Genomic DNA, 19,391 nt, shown 5'->3' with positions numbered 1-19,391 from the left:
GATATCTCTAGACGATGTTTGTTTCCATCAAATATAAAAGAAGCCAACCATGTTGTTTTACAAAAGAATTTGTACAGACAAAGGATACTGAGATGGATTGTGATAAAGAAGACGAAAAGTCGCAAGCTGAGGGGACAAGCAATTGGTTGAAAAGGAAGCTCCCCGTCGGCCATAAACAAAAACTGAGTGCTGCAGGCACCAAGAGACGAGCACAACTGGGGAAAGTGATGGGAGAGAAGAGATGCAGCCTCTACTCGCACGCAACTTGGAAACGTATGAGACACGGTAGATTAAGATTGCTGATGGTCGATGAGCTTAGTCTCCCATTTCTTAATGGATTACTACTAATCGCTGTGATGCCTTCTCTTTGATTAAGAAGTCAAGTCTGATTTATCTGCGGCCATATATCTTTAGTCGAAAAGGGAAACGTCAGATAAAGAACTAAATACATTGGATGTCAGCTTGGAATCGAATTCGGTACAGCTAAAAAATGGCAATCTTCTTGTTAGAATCAACTAATGGCCTTCGTTGGCAACCATTAAATAATGGCTTGCGCTTGTCATGTATAAACTGGTGGTGTTAAAGTGTCATCGTCAAGTTAAATGAATCGACAGTGGTATTCTTTCTTTTCGTGTGAAAACGAGAAGCGCTTCGATGCAAACAATCTGAACGCAAGAAGTTAGACTTCCATGTAATTCACAACTTCTACTTAGAATACGAAGGTCTGACAAGTTCCACTTGATGCGAGCATCTGTAAGAAAGGGAGAAGTATTTGAAGTTATCCAGATGATGCCTGCTTACATACTTTGCTACTGAAAGTTCAGTAACGTTAGACTTAGCAGAATATGCTTACAACAATGTCTTTTCCGTCACAATTCCTTAACTGTATATCGCTGCAATTTAAAATAAATTGTTTGTTATGTTATTGTGTTTATCGTCACACGTAAAATGAGTAAAATAATGAACGACTTCATCATCGTAAAGCCCATATTCCAGCGCCGAAAAACGCTCTACCCCCAATTTCAAATGTTTAATTGCTCGAGGTTTCGGTCGTTTTTCGTGTGGCCGCTCAATGTTTGAGACTTTAGGAACAAGCACCCGAGTCTTGATCGATGGTGACTAGCATTGAAACGTTTTAGTCATATTTTTCCTCATTTTGTTATTTTACCCTAAAAAATTCAGGAACACACTCGTTTTAAAATTACAGAAACACAGTTAACTACGTAGCATGATACGTTCATGGGGCTGCTTTACTGTTCTCGGCAGAGAGGCTTCTTTTTTTTTTTTTTGTCGAAAAGCTATCTTTCATTTTTAATTTGGTCATTTCTGGTCTCTAACTTGCAGTCCAGGCCTAATATATAATCCATTCCAATGTTTTACCATTTTTCATGTGACGGCTGCTTTAATTATAGTTAGTAAAACAAGGAGGAGCTTAAATGTAACGGGAAAACAGTAGAACGTCTTCCCCGCAACACCCTCCCCCCTTTTTTCACAGTAAGCTTACCATCGACCATCAAATCCTTATTTGGTCTTGAATTCACTTGAATAAACAACTGTACAGGAATTCTCTCATTTTCCGCTTTTTCTCTCAATGATTCAGGTTTTGAAGATGTGATGAACTATCGCAAGAATTGTAAGCAATAAAAAGAAATGTCGACGGGGGTACAACACGATGGTCACGGGATAACAAGGGAATGAGAAAAGGAAAAGATAATTGGCATGTTTTTTCTTTTGTCTACAGCCTCTTAATTTATAACTACAGGAGAAACAAAAACAGGGAAACAAATAAACTGAAACGTAAACAAATCACAAATCACGCAACAAAAACTGAAAACAAATCACGCATGATTTTTGGTAATCCACGTGAAACCCGGAATACCGTTTTCGTGCGCTCGAAGATAGCTAATTTAGTTAACAAATTAACTAACAAAAACTCCCCCTAATTTGTTATCTTCACTTTATCTCGACAACGCCAATTCTGTTGCGGAGTTCGAGAAATCGAATGCGTCCGAGTGGTTTCGTTAACACATCCGCAAGCTGTTCCTTGGTTTCCGTATGTTCGAGGATGATGTGCCCCGCTTCGACACAATCACGGATGAAGTGATATCGTGTGTCGATGTGCTTGCTCCGGTCATGAAGGACAGGGTTCTTGCTGAGCGCAATTGCAGACTTGTTATCCACCTTGAGTTTCGGTACCTGTATCTTCCGTTCCATAAGTTCCTGCAGTAGCCGATGAAACCATACTCCTTGGCACGTTGCTGTTGCGGCGGCGATGTACTCAGCCTCACATGAAGAGAGAGCAACAACCCGCTGCTTCTGAGATTGCCATGAGATTGGACTCATGCCGAGAAAAAAGAAGACGCCGGTGGTGCTCTTCCGGCCATCAAGATCTCCAGCCATGTCGCTGTCACTGTATCCCAACAAGAGCGGTCCACCTCCTTCTCTTGGGTAGATGACCCCAAAACCTCGTGTCCCGGCAATGTATCGGAGGATATGCTTCACTGCGGCAAAATGATCCTCTCGCGGATCCTCCATGAATCGACTCACATACCCAACAGCAAACACAATGTCCGGTCGGGTGTGAGTTAGATATCGCAGGCTCCCCACCACACTACGGTAGCGAGTGGCATCTACTGATGGAGCTGTTGAGGCCTTGGACAATTTGAGCCTTTCTTCCATCGGTGTGAGGCATGGATTGCAGTCCGCCATGCCGCTCTGGTGTAAAAGCTTCTCGGCATAAGCTCTTTGGCAGAGTGTGATCCCGCCTTTTCCTTGGTTCACCTCAATACCAAGGTAATATGTGAGTAACCCCAGATCACTCATGTGAAATAGGGACATCATCTCACGCTTGAATTTTGTGATGCCACTTATGTTGGTTCCAGTGATGATCAAATCATCAACGTAGACACCGACGATTAGCACCTCGCCATGCTCCTGTCGTGTGTATAATGCGTGCTCATCCTTGCATCGACTGAAACCCAGATTCTGGAGGCTAGCATCCAGCTTGGCATTCCAAGCACGTGGGGCTTGACGCAGTCCGTACAGTGCCTTACGCAACCTGAGCACTTTGTGCTCCTGCTTGTTGACGACGAATCCTGGTGGCTGTTGTACATAAACCTCCTCCACTAGGTCCCCATTCAGGAATGCGGACTTCACGTCCATGTGATGTACGGACCAGCCTTCATGTGCCGACAATGCCAACAAGAGCCGCACTGACTCCATGCGCGCGACAGGAGCAAAGACTTCCTCGAAATCAACACCTTCACGTTGCGCATATCCCTTCGCTACAAGTCGCGCCTTGTGCTTGGTGATGCCGCCATGTTCATCTCGCTTGACCTTGAAGACCCACTTCAAGCCAATCGCATGGTGCCCTGCAGGGAGCTCGACCAACTCCCAGGTGTTGTTTTCCTTGATGGACTTCATCTCCTCCAACATTGCTCGACGCCAAACTGGATCTCGTTCAGCCGCGCCGAACGTGGTAGGCTCTTCCGCACTTACCATATGCAACGCGCCGGTGATTTGCGCCTCATCGGGTGGGAGCCCAAGGATGTCGCTCACGAGTCTGAAACGTCGTGGTGCGCCATCATCGTCGTCGAGCTCGGTGAGGGCCTCAGTCGTTGGTGATGCATATTGCCCACCTGGAGCGTGGTCCGATGTGTTTGGTGGTGGCGACTCATGCTGCTCCCTCGCAGTCGTAGCATCTCCTGAGGCAACGATTGTCTCATGCTCGATGATGAAGTCTGTACTTGATGCAGCTAACTGGCCTTCGGGTTCCGCCCAATCCCAACTGGCCTTCTCGTCAAACACCACGTCACGAGAGATGTGAACCCGACGAGCAACCAGATCAAACAAGCGATATGCCTTTGACCCTGGTTCGTAGCCAAGCAACACCATCTTCTGGCTGCGATCATCAAGCTTCTTCAGATCTGGTCGAGAGACCTTCACATGCGCGATGCAACCAAATGTGCGCAGGAAGGAGACATACGGCTTCCTCCCATGCCAAGCTTCAAATGGCGTTTTGCCATTCAAGCTCTTCGTGGGCGATCTGTTCAAGAGGAACACTGCAGTGGTGACAGCTTCTCCCCAGAACTCGGGTGGCATCTTTTTTGCCTTGAGTAAGCTGCGTGCCATGCCGACGATGGTTTGGTTGCGCCGCTCGACGACACCATTTTGTTGAGGCGAATATGGTGCCGTGAGCTGCCGTGCAACCCCTCGATCTGCGCAGTACCGCTCGAACTCGATCGAAGTAAATTCTCCCCCTCGATCAGTTCGTAGTGTGCGTAGACGCCGCCCAGTCTCAACCTCCACGCTAGTTTGGAACTGCTTGATGGCAGGCAATGCTTGATTTTTACCTGCAAGAAGGTATAGCCACATGTGGCGGCTGGCATCATCCACTAGGAGGAGGAAGTAGCGTTTGCCACCGTTCGTTGCTGGTGTGATGGGTCCACACAAATCGCCGTGCACTAGATCGAGCAAGCCGTCAGCTCGATGATGTGTTGACGCCGGGAACGGAGCACGCCTCTGCTTGCCGGCGAGGCAATGGTCGCAGATCTCCACCGGACGATTAATGACCGGGAGCCCGCGCACCATGTCATCTTGCGCCAGCTTTTTTAACGCCTCAAAGTTCAGATGCCCGTAGCGAGCATGCCACAACCACGCCTCTTCATCTTGTTTTGCCAAAAAACACAGTGGTCCTGCAATATTCAACTTGAGCATATACAAGCGGTTTTTGGTGCGCGTTACCTTTGCCAGCAGACGATGTTTCTGATCACGGATCTTCATCACTCCCGATCGGATCAGCACCTCGCACCCATGCTCATCGAGTTGGCCGATGCTGATGATGCTACTCTTGAGCTTGGGAATGTAGTAGACGTTGGTGATCGTTAGATTCTCTCCGTTCTGGCATGCGAACGCCACCGTGCCACGTCCGTGAATGTCAACTATCGATCCATCACCAAATTTCACCGAGCCGGTGATGCCCGAGTCCATCTCAGTAAAGTGGTAGCTTTTGCCGGTCATATGGTTGCTGGCACCCGTGTCCAGGTACCACATGTCGTCGCGGCGCTTTCCCTCACACCCAAGATTCACCTGCGCGTGCATCTCATCGAGTTTGACAAAACTCGATGGTGGCGGCTCAATGTTGTCGGTGATGGAGCACACCTGTGCCATGAGGAGTGCTGGCTCCTCGTCATCCTCCTGGGCGAGATACGCCTTCTCGCGTTGAGGCTGCCGGCAATCTTTCGCCCAATGGCCGATCTTGCCACAGTTGTGACATTTGTCACGACTAGCATCACGCTCACGTCTGGACTCATCGCGTCCACTATTCCGATTGTTGTCGTCCTTCGCAGACCGATTTCCCTTCCAGCGGCGTCGTCCGCGGCCACCACTCTTGCTCGACGATCTTCCTGCACCCGGCTTTCCTTTGTGACGTGAGAGCCATTCTTCCTCGGTCAGCAATAGTTTGCTTTCCGTGGAAGCCGTGGGTGGTGGTGCTTGAGAAAGACCGCGCTCGTCGGCGCCCTTCAAACGTCCAGTGACATCTTCGATGGATAGAGTGGCAAAATCGAGCATAGTCTCGATGGTGTAGACGACATGGCCGAACCTCGGTGGAGCAGCCCGGAGGTACTTCTCAACAGCTTTCTGCTCGTCAACGGGTTCGCCATGTTCTGCGAGTTGAGCCAGTAGAGCGCTCAGCCGGAGTGCGAAATCCTCCGGATCCTCCCCTTCCTTGAACGCAATCGTCTCGTACTCGAACCGGAGCCTCTGCAGCTTCGATCGACGTACGTGATCGGAGCCAATCCGCACGGACTTGATATAGTCCCATGCTTCCTTGGCTGTTTGCTTCAGGGCGATGGCGCGCATCATCTCCTTCGGGACCGCCTTGATGAGTGCCTCGAGCGCCGCCCGATCTTCCTGCAGATCGGCGTCGCCGTACTCAATGGCATCCCATAGCCCCCTTGCTTGGAGCATCACTTTCATCACGAGTGACCAATCCGTGTAGTTGTCGCGCTCGAGCATCGGGTAGGATGTACTTCCGACCTCCCGAATCGTCCTCTGGATCACCCGATGGCGACCCCGACGTGGAACGAGCGGCGAGTTCGAGCGTCGTTCACGACCTCGTCCTTCACGGCGTGGCGACAAGCTTCCCTCGTGGTTCGACATCTTCTGGGATCAAGCACAAGGCTCTGATACCAAATGTAAGCAATAAAAAGAAATGTCGACGGGGGTACAACACGATGGTCACGGGATAACAAGGGAATGAGAAAAGGAAAAGATAATTGGCATGTTTTTTCTTTTGTCTACAGCCTCTTAATTTATAACTACAGGAGAAACAAAAACAGGGAAACAAATAAACTGAAACGTAAACAAATCACAAATCACGCAACAAAAACTGAAAACAAATCACGCATGATTTTTGGTAATCCACGTGAAACCCGGAATACCGTTTTCGTGCGCTCGAAGATAGCTAATTTAGTTAACAAATTAACTAACAAGAATGGCTGTTTGCGATTGCCTTCTTACGCCCATTTGTAAAATATCGAACATCTAACTGTCATTTCTGAAAAGCTAAATGTTGAGCAGAAAAAAGAGAGAAAAAAAAGGAGGTTGCCTTGACCGCCATCGCGGTCGACATCGGGAGAGAAGACGTGGAAAGATACATCAAATGGGGGCTTTGAAAAGCCCAGTTTTAAGATCCTCCAACAAATTCAAGGTCAGCCAACATCGGATTTAGAATCCAGGGCTGTCAAATGCAACCTTACAGTGTCTTTTAGCAACAGAAACACTAAGAACAGTGTTTTGTAAATCTATCTGAAAAAATTGGAATAGATGTATTCTAAGATTCCATTGTGTCTCAATCTTTGAGTCATTTATAAAGCACTGTTTTTTCCTTTTTTCTCTGTTACCAAGCACCCTTTTACTCGTACTGGTTAAATCAGCATTGATTGTTAATGCAGGTATGACATATCCATTCCCTCAGAGTTTTGGTGCAATTCAATTGTGCAAATTTCAAGCTATATATTACATTCACTAAATCAATATACCTGCATTGCTTGTTTTCTGAAATTATAACCATACGCATGTGAAACCTTTCAAAATCCTATTTGAACATAAAAAAATATTAGCTAATTAACTGTCGGTTCCTAGGTTTTGGACCATGTAAATCATGTTTACACTGCTACAATTTGAAAAATGTTTCAGCAGGTGGATATCTAGGATGTGATTTCGGGTTCATACATGTAGAAGGTACTACTCTACATATAATGAATTGACGATGGTGCAGAAAAAAAATGGAGGTCCTAGTGTTCCATTTAAAATACAACTCACAGCCCTTCATGGTTCTTATGAGGAGAGAGTGCCATTGTTATCCATCCTGTGGAGATAATGCTGTGGACGTGCGTGGCCAGGGATGGAGGAGGAAGGCAACAATGGGATGGTGAGGAGAAGATATCTTTGTTATCACCAACGTGGGTTGCATAAAAGCAGACGCTTCGCTTTCGAGAATTCAATGTTGTCACATCTCAGACTTCTCCTTTTGCAGTCTACTCCCAGACTTCACCTTTCAAAATTCGATGAAAAATGGACAGCCGGAGTTTGTTGATTAGTTCCCACGCAAAGAGGGAGAACATCAATAAATGAAAGACATAAATTTGTGTCGCTGAGATTATGAAAATGATTCGCGGGAAAGAGATAGTGGGTAGGGACAATATGCATCTAACAAAATTAAGTGCTTTGGGAGTTGGTCCCAGGAAATAAACTGAGAGAGGAAACTTGAGCTTGATTAGTTTGTGTTAGCTCAGTCTCAAGAAATTTCAAACCGTCGTCGCTCTTCCCCTTTTAAGGGCTGCTGGAAGGTTGTGTGTGTTCATATTCCCCAAAGGAATTCAAAGCGGAAACATCTTCACTCCTTTTGAAGCCTTTCAGGAGAGAAATGTTTAGTTTTTAAGAATACACAATGGTGAGGGATGATAATATATCGGATTTGAAGCGGGTATCTAACGGAACAGATCCCAACAAGTCAGATATAAAAAAAAATTAATATTCAAATAAGAAATCGGATCGGATTCGGATTTAATAAATGACATCAGATTGGATTTGAAATCCGATTAGGATATACATAAATATCCAATCGGATTCAGATACGGATTCGAATCAGATTCATTGTTAGACAAATATCCTATATCCAATGTTATTATATTTTGAAAATTGACAAAATCATGTTCAAAAGTTGGATTTGAATAATCAGATTTCAGATTCGGATATAACTTTTCTTTATTTGTATTCAAATCCAAATATGTGAATATCCAAAAAACAGTATAATTAAATGTATATATACGATCCGTTGACATCCCTAACAATGGTAGACTTACGACAATTTTCGGGTTTCGCTTTATACGCCCTTCACGACTACCTTTCTACCATCCCAGGCCTGTGGTGGTTGTAACAAGCCCTATTTGTGTTGGATCCAGCCCTGCTGATTTTGACTTGATCTGATTCAACCATTTTTACATTCAGCATTTGAAACCTAGCTCTAAACTAAGTTTGGAACTGACTAGCATAAGATACGAAATTTATTTGTAATCATGTCATATCATTATCATATCTTAATCAGATATCGCAATCGCATTCAGATTTGATCACAGATCAGTTACAGAAATCCAAGATAAGATCTGTAATAGGATATATCTGATACATTTTGCACCTCTAGGGATCTCATTCAGTTCAAGCCACATGCAACCCATTTACACGAGTTTGGTAAGGCCTGATTCAATTACTTACCAGCTTTTCAGTCTGATTCAATTCCACGAGTCTGAGCATCATAATCCAGGTCAAACGTATGAATCCTTGACACTTTCTACTATGACAAACTTTAGTTGAGGCCCAATTAAACCATTTCAGAAACCTACACTCAGCACCAAAATTTTTATGCTAAGACCTCGTTCCCACCACGATCTAAGCATAAGCAGGCAACAAAATGATTTTAATTATAAACAGAAACTAAACCTTTAATTGAAAAAAGAAGAAACAAGGATTTTAACAAAGCTGAGGCTAGGCAGAGCTCTAGCATATCATGCCCAGAGACACACCATGGTTTTAACTAATAATATTGGTTCTAGCTCCACCTCCGCTTACATATTCAGTTATTAACTTTCTGAGCCGCCACATTCGATTCTAAAGCATCTCACGTCTTTTAGGCTTAAAAAGCAAATATCAAGGAAATTTTCGTATCAACCGTTCGAGAAACAGTTGCCAAAAATGAAGTGCAATTAGAACTGTGCCGTTCTACGTCCCATCACAGTTCACAATCATCTCCAACAAGACACAAGAGAATCACTTTTACAGGACCAGGCATTTAGTGGAGCGAACTCCAGAATTTACAGACAGGAGATGATGGGGAAAAATGAAGAGAATCCTATACATAAAAAGTAATAAAGTTTCAGGACCTAAGGAATCAAATTTTCTCAACTACAGGTCTAGATGGGAAGAGCCGAACAAGAAAAGTCGTCAACGACCAAAGACAGACAACACCAAGTATTTGGAGTACAACCAGGAGTGAAACTAATGTATTTCCTTTATCCAACAGATCTTGAGACGCTGCAGATCTCCTAGCAAAAACAATGAGTCGCTCAATAAATTGTGCTGCTCTTGACAATTGATAGAGTCTGTACATCTGATGGTGAAAAAGCACACTGTAAGAAACTGTCAACTAAAAGATCACGACGAAGAGCATGGTAGGAGGATTTCATTGGCTTACCTCAAATATTATGGGTACCAGAGGCCAAGAAGATGAGCCACATACATCTAGCAATGTTTCAAACACGAACTGAGCAGCACAACCAAGTAAGAATGGAGCCATCGCAACTAAGGCAGGTAGACCAACCACTGGCCAGACAACATAAACAGCTAAAACAGGCACCCACATCTTGAGGCCCATGGTAATTATGGAAGAATGCAACCATCCTTTCACGGTTGTAATAAGGCTCCACCTTTGAGAATTATATAGAAGGTATGGCCTACGAACATAATCCGTAATAGCAAGGAATGTTGCCAAGCCAGTGTAGAAAATGATTTCCGATGAGATCAAATATATAATGTCTGCATATATGAAAACACCAAGATCAGATCAATGCATCAAGAACAATAGATTGTTAAAGGTTTACTAATTCATACAGAACAAGCAGGTGCAAATTTATTTACGACAGGATCACCTTATAAGCAAGCTGCATTGATCCAGATAAAGTATGCATAGCAAATCTTATGGTCAGAATTTCAAGTCACCCAGAGCAATAGAAAATATAATCAAGTCATCAGAACACAAGCCACAGATAAAGCGTGTGAAGGAAGTTTAGTGAGCTAGGAGAGAAAGATGGTATCAGATTCAGAGTTTGAAGCGCTTTCGGTCAGTTGATGCAGACTATCCTTTGTTAACAACATAAGTTAGAAAAAAGATGGCCGGATTTACTGATGGCCGAACAGGAGACTACGAGAAAGCCTTTGAATTCCCTTTTTTATTGTTAACCACATCATAAGAGTCCCTGATCATGTCAGATTATCTCCTGTAGGAGGCCAAGCTGAGGTTTTGTGCTCGAAACAGGCTTCAATTCAACAGAATCCAATTCATGCATGAAAATGTCAGCAAATGAACCCACAAATGCAAAATACCACTTTCTGCATCATTCAGAATTGTATATAATCCTGCTTATATCCATTTGTTATTAAAAAAAAAAAAGAATAAAACTTTAAAAGCAGCTGCTTGATCCAACACTGACCTATTTCACACTACTGATTTAATACCTTTAACATGGTCTGCTAACAGAAAACCAAAAACAAGAGTGTGTCAAACCCCCATTATGAAAAATTGTTGATTTCAATTATCAGAATTCTTCTTTTTCCTTTCTAGCTGGATTTTCCCAAGATCAGACAAAAGTTGAGGTATCAATCAAATAGTAGAAGTCGTTAAAGGTCCAAATATGACTATTCCAGGACAACCGAGCAGCTACACTCAGAATTACCTTGGTAATCCCAGACGAGGAAACATGAAAATGGAGAGTAGGTCATATTGTTTCAGATGAATTCTCTACAGGAAACTAAAAGAAGTTGGATAAAAATGTCAAGGTAGGAAGATATAAGATAAAAGAAGAACCAAAACGAGAAATTCAGTGCTTTCAAATAATTGCAAAGATTTCAGAATGGAAATGAAATTTTTAGTGCCTCATCAATGGCAGGAAGAAGCTTCTCTTCCACTAAAGGACTGGGGAGTATAAGGATCAATTTGAAGCATAGAGTGCCACAACAGTTACCGAGAGAAACCAGAACATTGACTGGAAGATACAAAATATTTGCACTAGAATTGCAAGTATATGTTTAGGTGTAAAGCCTGACGATATTTACCACCGACCTGGTGAGAAGTTTTCGAACTCACCTGTAAACAGCATATTAGCAGCAAACAAAACGTTGACAGGGTTAGGTTCCAAGAAGCTTCTTGGATCAAAGAATAAGACTGTATATACTTGATCTTGAAACTTGAAAAGCACTACGGTAATTGTGGACCTGTGGTAGTAATTCAACGGCCTCCTAGGGACTAGCATTACTGTCAGCTTAACTGTTCGAAAAGAAACCTACATACAGTTGGAGTTTGTAAGAATCAAAGGTGTAGAGTAGAGATGTCCGAACTTCGAGTTTTTCTTTCATTTCCACATAAGAATGATGAAAACGTGAGCGTGCACCCCTACAACCAAATCATTTGACGAGAAACTAGATAAATCCAGCCTCTAGCCAATAAGGTAGAAATGGCATAAAGATGTTTGAATTAGGAGCAAGTAAGCAGGGTAATATTAACTTGTATGCACGAGAATGACATAAGCACAGTTGAAATGTAAAGTTTTATAAGAAAAATGTGGAATTTGATTTTGGGTTCATGATCGGAAAGCCTGGTATGTCATTGCACTGATATCTTAGATAAGAAGAAGCATAAAAAGTACTTTTTAAAATCATACCTGCAACAATCTCGTTACTTGTAAATGCTAGTATAAAATTGTTGAGGAAAAACTGTGGCAGCAACAGAGACGCTATCAATGAAGCCGGCCCAATAAACCAAACAAAAGAACCAATATTTTTCTGCGAGGAAGAAGACACGGTTTTCTGCTCGTCAATCACTTTGTGTGTCAAACCACAAAAAGAAACAGCCCCAGATTTACCACCATATAGTTCAGATCGTTCTACACCCATTTCACCACGAGAACCATTCTCCTCTAAAATCCTTCCGTTTTCAGTTCCAGCATACTCATTAGAATCTGGGTCACCGCTTATCATACTTTCAGAAACGATGGACAGAGAGGAGAAACCATTTCTCTTCTTGCATGTATTACCAGGCACTCTAGCAACCAAATGTCCTGAAAATTAATTTCCAAACAAGCAAGAAGTCAACTACCCAACACAGCACGAGCTACTAATCAATCATAAATGACGGTTGCCAAAGAAAACTCACGGCTCGGTCTGAATTGAAACCTCCAATTTCCCTCCCCTAAGAGGCATCCGTGCACACCCTTCTGGTAAAAATCACACAGATACAAAAATCAAAGAAAGCCCCAACCAGAAGGAGGAAAAGGAAAAAGAAACGTACAGTGAACTTAAAAAGAGCATTCATCACGTCCTCTGTTGCAAAAACTCAGGGATTGAACGTTGGTAGTTTCCGGAACGTTAAGAAAAATATTCAAGTAATACTTACCAACTTTGAAGGAGACTGCTGGAGGGCGAAAGCCTTAACTTTGAAGGAGCGAAGACTGCGGACAGAGGGATGAAGGGGACAAAGAGCAGCGGCACTTCCCGCCATGGCTGTCTCACTCTTGCTGACCGCTTAAACCCTAAACCTTACCCAACAGAGAGCTGGCTGGCAGGAGTTCACTTATGGAAGAGATGGGTCCTTCCGTGAGTGGGCTTGGTCAGAGTGGGTTCAAGACAATCCTGGGCATGCTGCGCAGGCATACTCAAGCCTCGAAATAGAAGCAGAGGTTTCACCTTATCAGGTCGCCCTGGTTCTTATAATTGTAGTACAATGAAATGATTAAGAGCAACTTTAACACATTAATCTAGACTCTCATGAAAAATACATTAAATTTAGACTTCAAAATTTAATATCTGACAAGAAAAATGTTTAAGACAATGTATGGAAAATCGGGCTGAATTTCTGGTTATGAAATTAAGTATTTTATTATTGTAAAAGTATTCTAAAAAAGAACATAATAATAATGTTTTGTCAATTCACAAACAATTCAGTTAGATCATTGAATTCGCCAATCCATGGAATAGGCCGCTTGGCCTATGTCTGGCATATATGGAATCAAACATAGACAGACACGACCGGACTTTGCGGGGGTGCCGAAATTTGTCAGTGTCGCCTGGAATTCATGATAGTCGGAATTATGTTCAAACAGGTAGATGAAAAAGGATCAATTATCATGAACAACTTATCTCCAGACCATTTCGTCTCTTTCTTAAAAAAAAAACGTCTTTCATTTCTATATTTACATTTTTTTTTTAAGTAAAAGGCCATTTTTTCTGTTGTTAGCGCCACTTGTTACACTCATAATGAGAATAAATAAATAAATAAATAAATAAATAAATAAATAAATAAAAGAAGCCATTTTTTTAATTAATCCCATCCTTTTTTCCTTTCATTCCTAAACCATTTTCTTTAAGTAAATACAAACACAACAGCCTAAGGCATCCCACTGAACTATACATTTAATTAAAACCTGATGTGATGTGATGGCCAACGTGATACCTGCTCCAATTGCAAGCTTTAATAGATCAAAGCCTTGGCGGAGCTCGAAGTCGCGTCTGCTTGACGCTCTTCCTTCGGTCATCTTTCTCCAACTTTAAGCAATTTTTTATAATCCAAGTTCTGATGTGTGCATGGAGTTTACTGGAATATTTGGGTACATCGGGTCGCAGAAATGATGTCATAAGCGGTACGTGAGAAAGACCCAGATGCCCATGTCGGTACATGGGTATGCTGATGCAGCACAGGCACATGGGCGCCTACCAGTTAGAAGTTCAAAACTTGTATTCTAGTCTTATTTTTATTTTTTCCTTCTATTTTGTATTTTCCTTCGGTTATAGCAATGATCAAGGGAAAGTTATATTACTGATTCATTGACAAGATTATTCGTCAATGTAAATATCATGGCAGTTCCTTGCTCTTAAACTATTCAACTTCTGGAATGTAATCGAGCTATATATTTGTTACAAATGCTGTCGTAAGTTTCTTTGTTACAAGCAAATTGGTTAGATCGATCAATAGAACTCACATTGTTATCATCTCTAAAGTTGAAGGCGCTACTTATATTAAAGATTTCGCTACTTATATTAAAGATTTCGTGACTTATCTCTTTGTTGATTGCATATACAAAATTATCACCAAACTCGTGACTCAAGATAGGAAATAAAGGTTTGGTGTTCAATTACCTAGTCGCTGCTGTCTATGCAAATGCCAAGAGGAAACTAATAGCCACCTTTTGTTAAGGAGATCCTATTTAGAAAAAAGTTGTACCTGAAAACGGAACACTTAAGGTGTAATGCTCCAAATGTTTAGTCTCGTATTGAAGATTGTGAGTAATTCTCAAGGATTTATAAAGAGGGTCATTGATGAGAAGATTGTCCTGGTTCTTAGCTTTTTTGAGGCTAGAACCAAAACTTCTAGGGAGAGGGTTGAGATCCACCGAACCATGGGCCCGAGCCCAGGAGTGGGTCGGGTTGTCATAGAATGAGACCATTTAAACAAGGACAAATGTAGGAAGAAGAATTATGTGGGAAACCAAACTTGAAATAAGTAGGAATGTCAATGGATCATATCTATATTTAATCGTATCTACTTTTTCGAATATTTACATATTTGGGTTTGAATTCAAATAAAAAAAATTCATATCCGAGTCCAAATCCGATGCCCGATTTTACAACTCGATTTTTATATTTATATCCGAATCCAAATCTGAATTTTGAACCGGATTTTGCCAAGTTTTAAAATTTAGTAGCATTAGATACATTATATTTGTCTAAAAATGAATCTGATCTGAATCCATATCTAAATCTGATCGAATATTTATGTGTATCCGAATTCGAATCCGATCGGATGCCATTTATTACATCCGAATCTGATTCGATTTCTTAATCGGATATTATTTTTTTTTCATATTTGATTTTTATGGATGGGATCAATGACATATCATATTCAAATAAGATATATTAAGGCACCACATGACGTTGGCAGGGCCACAAACTTTTGATTCGGAAGCGCTAATCTTGGACCCTTTAAACAAATAGCAACATGATTAAGGGGCATCATATATATAAATATGTAAATGTTTGAGATCAACTCGACATATAAATACAGAAAATTGCAGGACTGTGTGGGCAAATGCCCACACACACCTCAGCCTTGTAATGAGGGATGGAGGCGGGACGGGAACACCCGATCGGATTCGATCTCAAGTTTTCTACTAAACCTGAGCAAATGAGATGGGCGCGCGCTGTCCATGTTTCTGGTTTGGTTGTTCCTCCCTAAGCTGCTTTAATAACTTACTTCTTTTTGTTGTGAAAATCGTCAAATTTAGGAGTTGTTCTTGAATGGTTCTTTGTTGTTAACAAATAAATTAATCATACTTTGAACAACCCAATTAAATGAATACTACGTCTACCTGCTCGATGCCCATGTCTTACGTGTATAAATGCATTCACTTTGCACGTCCAGCAGCATCTTTCAAGGAGAAGGAAACATTTGCGCGTTTGTGCACGACCAGCGCAATATGGAAGCATCTCCAGCCTCCGCTGGACCAACACGCCGGCGGCGGAGCGAAGCCGACGGAACGGCCACCACCACCTCTGAATCAGCCCCGCTGCTGTCGCGTCAGTTGGTCGATATCCCTGGCAGCTACGGCCTTCCCATTCTCGGAGCCATCGCCGACCGACTGGATTACTACTGGTTCCAGGGTCCGGCCAAGTTCTTCCGCTCCCGCATGGAGAAGTATGGTGGCTCCACCGTCTTCCGCACCAACATGCCCCCCGGTCCCTTCATCTCCACCGATTCCCGCGTCGTCGCCCTCCTCGACGCCGAGACGTTTCAGGTCCTCTTCGACTGCAACAAAGTCGAAAAAGGAAACGTCTTCACCGGCACCTTCGTGCCTTATCCTGCCTTAACGGGTGGCTACCGTGTTCTGTCCTACCTCGACCCCTCGGAGCCCTCCCACACCAAGCTCAAACTCTTCGTCCTTTCCCTCCTCCGATCCCGTCACGGCAATTTTGTGCCGGAATTCAGCTGCGCCGTCAGAGAGCTCTTCGACGAGCTGGAGTCGGTTCTTGCCTCCGGCAGGAAGGCCGGATTTAACGCCCCGTGCGAGAGAGCAAGCTTCAAGTTTCTATGTCGGGCATTCCTCGGCAGGGACCCCGCCAACGGCGGCATCGGCAACGACGGACCGGCCCTTATCCAGAAGTGGATTCTGGTACAGTTGGCGCCCGACCTCTCCTTGGGTCTTCCGAAGCCGCTTGAGGAGCTCTTGCTGCGGACCTTCCGGCTGCCCCCGTGTCTCGTGAAGAACGACTATAAGCGGCTCGTCGACTTCTTCCGGGCAGCAGGCGGGCCCGCGCTCGACGAGGCCGAGCGGCTGGGGATCAGCCGGGACGAGGCGCTACACAACTTGATCTTCTTAATTTGCTTCAACTCGTGGGGAGGGCTGAAGGTGCTTCTCCCCTGCATAATCAAGTGGATCGCAGGTGCTGGGCCAGAGATCCACAGGGAACTCGCGCGTGAGGTGAGGTCGAGCGGCGCGGCGACGAGCGTCGGCCTGAACCCGGCGGTGCTGGAGCGGTTGCCGCTGCTTAACTCGGCCATCTACGAGGTGCTGCGGATCGAGCCGCCGCTGCCGCTGCAGTACGGCAGGGCCAAGAGGGATCTCGTGCTGGAGAGCCACAGGGCGCGCTACAAGGTGCGGGCTGGCGAAATGCTGTGCGGGTACCAGCCCCTCGCCACGAGGGATCCACTCGTTTTCGAGAACTCAGACTCCTACGTCGCGAACAGGTTCGTTGGGGAGGAAGGTGAGCGGCTGCTCAAGTACGTGGTTTGGTCGAACGGGCAAGAGACGGCGGAGCCCACCGAGAGGAACAAGCAGTGCCCGGGGAAGGACTTGGTGATGCTGGTGGCCCGGATCATGGTGGCTGAGCTCTTCCTGAGATACGACTCGCTCGAGGTCGAGGCGACCGACGAGTACATGGGCGACTCGGTCACGATCACCTCGCTCCGGCCGGCATCTCCTTCGGTAGCAGTCCGGTGACCAGCATGCAGGAACATAGCTTTTTCTCTGGAGTCGTCGCGACGAGAAAAATTGAGTGAAAGCTGGTCCATGAAATTTGAGTTCGACATTAATGTTTTAAACAACGGAGTTAATGCGTAATAATGTAGATGATTTAAACAAGTTTCGGTGCCTTAATGTTGGTAGGATCAAACGCTCATGAAAAGTGCACATATAATTTTGCTGCGTTATTGGCATCCTGTAATTTAAAATCCGATTATGTTAATTGATATGTTGCGAATTTAAACAGAAAAATTCATCAAGAAGGATGCATCGCATGTCCGTTTACGCATCTTCATGTGATGCACGTTGATGGGTATATAAGTTTGTTCTCCCAAATGTTTTGCCTGATAAAGTCGTCCATCCACAGGCGTCTTCATTTCATGTTGTATCTCTGTGCAAGGGAAGATAAATCATCAGATGATAGTGTTATCTTGTTATGTTCATGAGCAGAAACGCAATTTGTGAACATAGATTGCACGATGTTCGATCTGTTCATACGTTTAGGAAATCTGCAAGGCGTAGCAGAAGACGCAGAAACCTGTTCTAAATCTTCGAAGCTGTATCCTATCAGGCCATCGAAAGTTTTGGAAACTTAAAGATCATGTGCATGAACACATAAACCAAGTCTTTAGTAGCCAACAAATGCAGTGACATGCTGTGTTCTGGAAACGAGTTCTGTGGTGTGGTTCTGGTGAGGCTTAGTAGCCGGAGCTCAGCCGGAATTTGACTCCAGTAACGCCCCGATCTACCGAGAATTGTGACAAAGAACTACACATTAGAGAAATCAAGGATGATTTCTCGTGTAGCAACTTCATGCTATTTCCGAGGTAGAACAACTTGACTTGACTTGTCCAGTCAATCAAAATCACGGGTGGTTGTGCGTGTGGCGGTCATTTTCCATGGTGTGAAACTTGACTCCGAACTCAACAAGCGTGGCCATGCAGTTCTCTGATTTACGACACGTTTTCATATTGACTGGTTGAATTCGTCGAACATCGGGAAAATCCGGTGATCTCATTGTCAGTGTGGCGATATATTTCAAAGTTGAAGGCGAAGCGCTTTTAATTCTGAGGACTTCAACATTTTTAAGTGTCATACGTATGTTCCGAGAGATCCCCAAGTCAAATGAAGACTCTTGAAACACTATGATAATTTTTATTATTTCAATCAAAATTAAGTGCAATTTTATATATATGTTCACCATGTTATATCTTGAAAAGACCACACACTATCTCCAACTATTTTCACACTTCTTCCCTGTCTAGGTTCTCAAGAACTCTAAAACCATCAGTAACTAAGTTAATCAAACTAAGCTCTCAATCCTTGAGGGTCTCTTTGATCGGGAGACATTCTTTTACCGCTCTCTTCTATCTCTCTCTAAAAGAAATAGACAACAAATCAAATCTTTTTGTAAACTTAAGACCTATTTGCCGTTTAAAGCTTGTCCAGGCTTCACTGCCGAATGCTTATGAGCAAGGAAGTAGAGAAGATGATTCAAGTTGACCGGCGGAGTCAGAAATCTGAGCCCAGGGCACGGCCGGCCGCTCGTCAATCTAGTGGAAGAGAGGAATTGGAACACTACATGCAGGTTCTCTTTATTAGCAAAAAAACAAAGTTCATAAATCGAATCTTTGGACCCATGCGCTGAATTATGAGTAAAAATAGCAAGGTCTTCAGCGGCTTCCCTAATTCCTGGTCAACTTTCAAGTGCCGCTGCCTTCTCCACCACCCACGAATTTTCAAGTCACAAATTCCGCGGCCTGCCTTGTTCGGAACCAGGAAGCTTCACATACGTCTCGATGAAATCCGGATCGCATGTGGAATTGGATCCGACCTATTAGTGGGTATCGAAATCACTCAGAGGAATCTCATGAGCCGAATCCAGATCTGACCACTGGATTCCAAATAACAAATGCATGGTAGAGTTCGATTTTGAACTGAATAGATCTTAACTTAATTTTGATCAATCCCATTGAACTATGGAGCCTGTCAGGACACTAGCGGAGCCAGAAATTTTAGCTGTGAATGGGAGTTTTAGATCATAAA

General features: G+C 43.7%; 2 protein-coding genes across 3 annotated transcripts; one reads left to right on the top strand and one right to left on the bottom strand.

Annotated features, from left to right (window-relative positions):
* Positions 1-9,246: 9,246 nt before the first annotated feature.
* LOC116249859 (uncharacterized) lies at positions 9,247-12,991 on the bottom strand. 2 transcript variants are annotated; one of them, XM_031623162.2, is made up of 5 exons: positions 12,728-12,991; positions 12,488-12,548; positions 11,997-12,392; positions 9,755-10,095; positions 9,247-9,670 (listed from the first exon to the last, which is right to left on the bottom strand). In XM_031623162.2, the coding sequence occupies exons 1-5, from the start codon at positions 12,830-12,832 to the stop codon at positions 9,452-9,454; spliced, it is 1,122 nt and encodes a 373-aa protein (XP_031479022.1). In that variant the 5' UTR covers positions 12,833-12,991; the 3' UTR covers positions 9,247-9,451. The 2 variants fall into 2 exon arrangements, with proteins under 2 accessions (XP_031479022.1, XP_031479023.1); XM_031623163.2 differs by lacking the exon at positions 12,728-12,991 and adding an exon at positions 12,623-12,725.
* Positions 12,992-15,770: 2,779 nt separating this feature from the next.
* LOC116251093 (allene oxide synthase, chloroplastic-like) lies at positions 15,771-17,502 on the top strand. Its single transcript, XM_031625167.2, has one exon. The coding sequence runs from the start codon at positions 15,804-15,806 to the stop codon at positions 17,322-17,324; it is 1,521 nt and encodes a 506-aa protein (XP_031481027.1). The 5' UTR covers positions 15,771-15,803; the 3' UTR covers positions 17,325-17,502.
* Positions 17,503-19,391: the final 1,889 nt, after the last annotated feature.

The sequence above is a fragment of the Nymphaea colorata genome, chromosome 3, assembly GCF_008831285.2.
Source record: "Nymphaea colorata isolate Beijing-Zhang1983 chromosome 3, ASM883128v2, whole genome shotgun sequence".
Classification (NCBI taxonomy): Eukaryota; Viridiplantae; Streptophyta; class Magnoliopsida; order Nymphaeales; family Nymphaeaceae; genus Nymphaea; species Nymphaea colorata.
Note: the sequence above shows the minus strand (reverse complement) of the source record. Positions and strands in the feature narration are given on the sequence as shown.

What these genes read in the sequence shown, in the direction of transcription:
- LOC116249859 (XM_031623162.2), bottom strand. Translation starts at nt 12,832, where the DNA reads ATGGCGGGAAGTGCCGCTGCTCTTTGTCCCCTTCATCCCTCTGTCCGC. An exon ending in AGCAGTCTCCTTCAAAGTTG is followed by an intron (nt 12,549 to 12,727) that starts GTAAGTATTACT and finishes GATTTTTACCAG; the next exon opens with AAGGGTGTGCACGGATGCCT. An exon ending in GTTTCAATTCAGACCGAGCC is followed by an intron (nt 12,393 to 12,487) that starts GTGAGTTTTCTT and finishes ATTAATTTTCAG; the next exon opens with GACATTTGGTTGCTAGAGTG.
- LOC116251093 (XM_031625167.2), top strand. Translation starts at nt 15,804, where the DNA reads ATGGAAGCATCTCCAGCCTCCGCTGGACCAACACGCCGGCGGCGGAGC.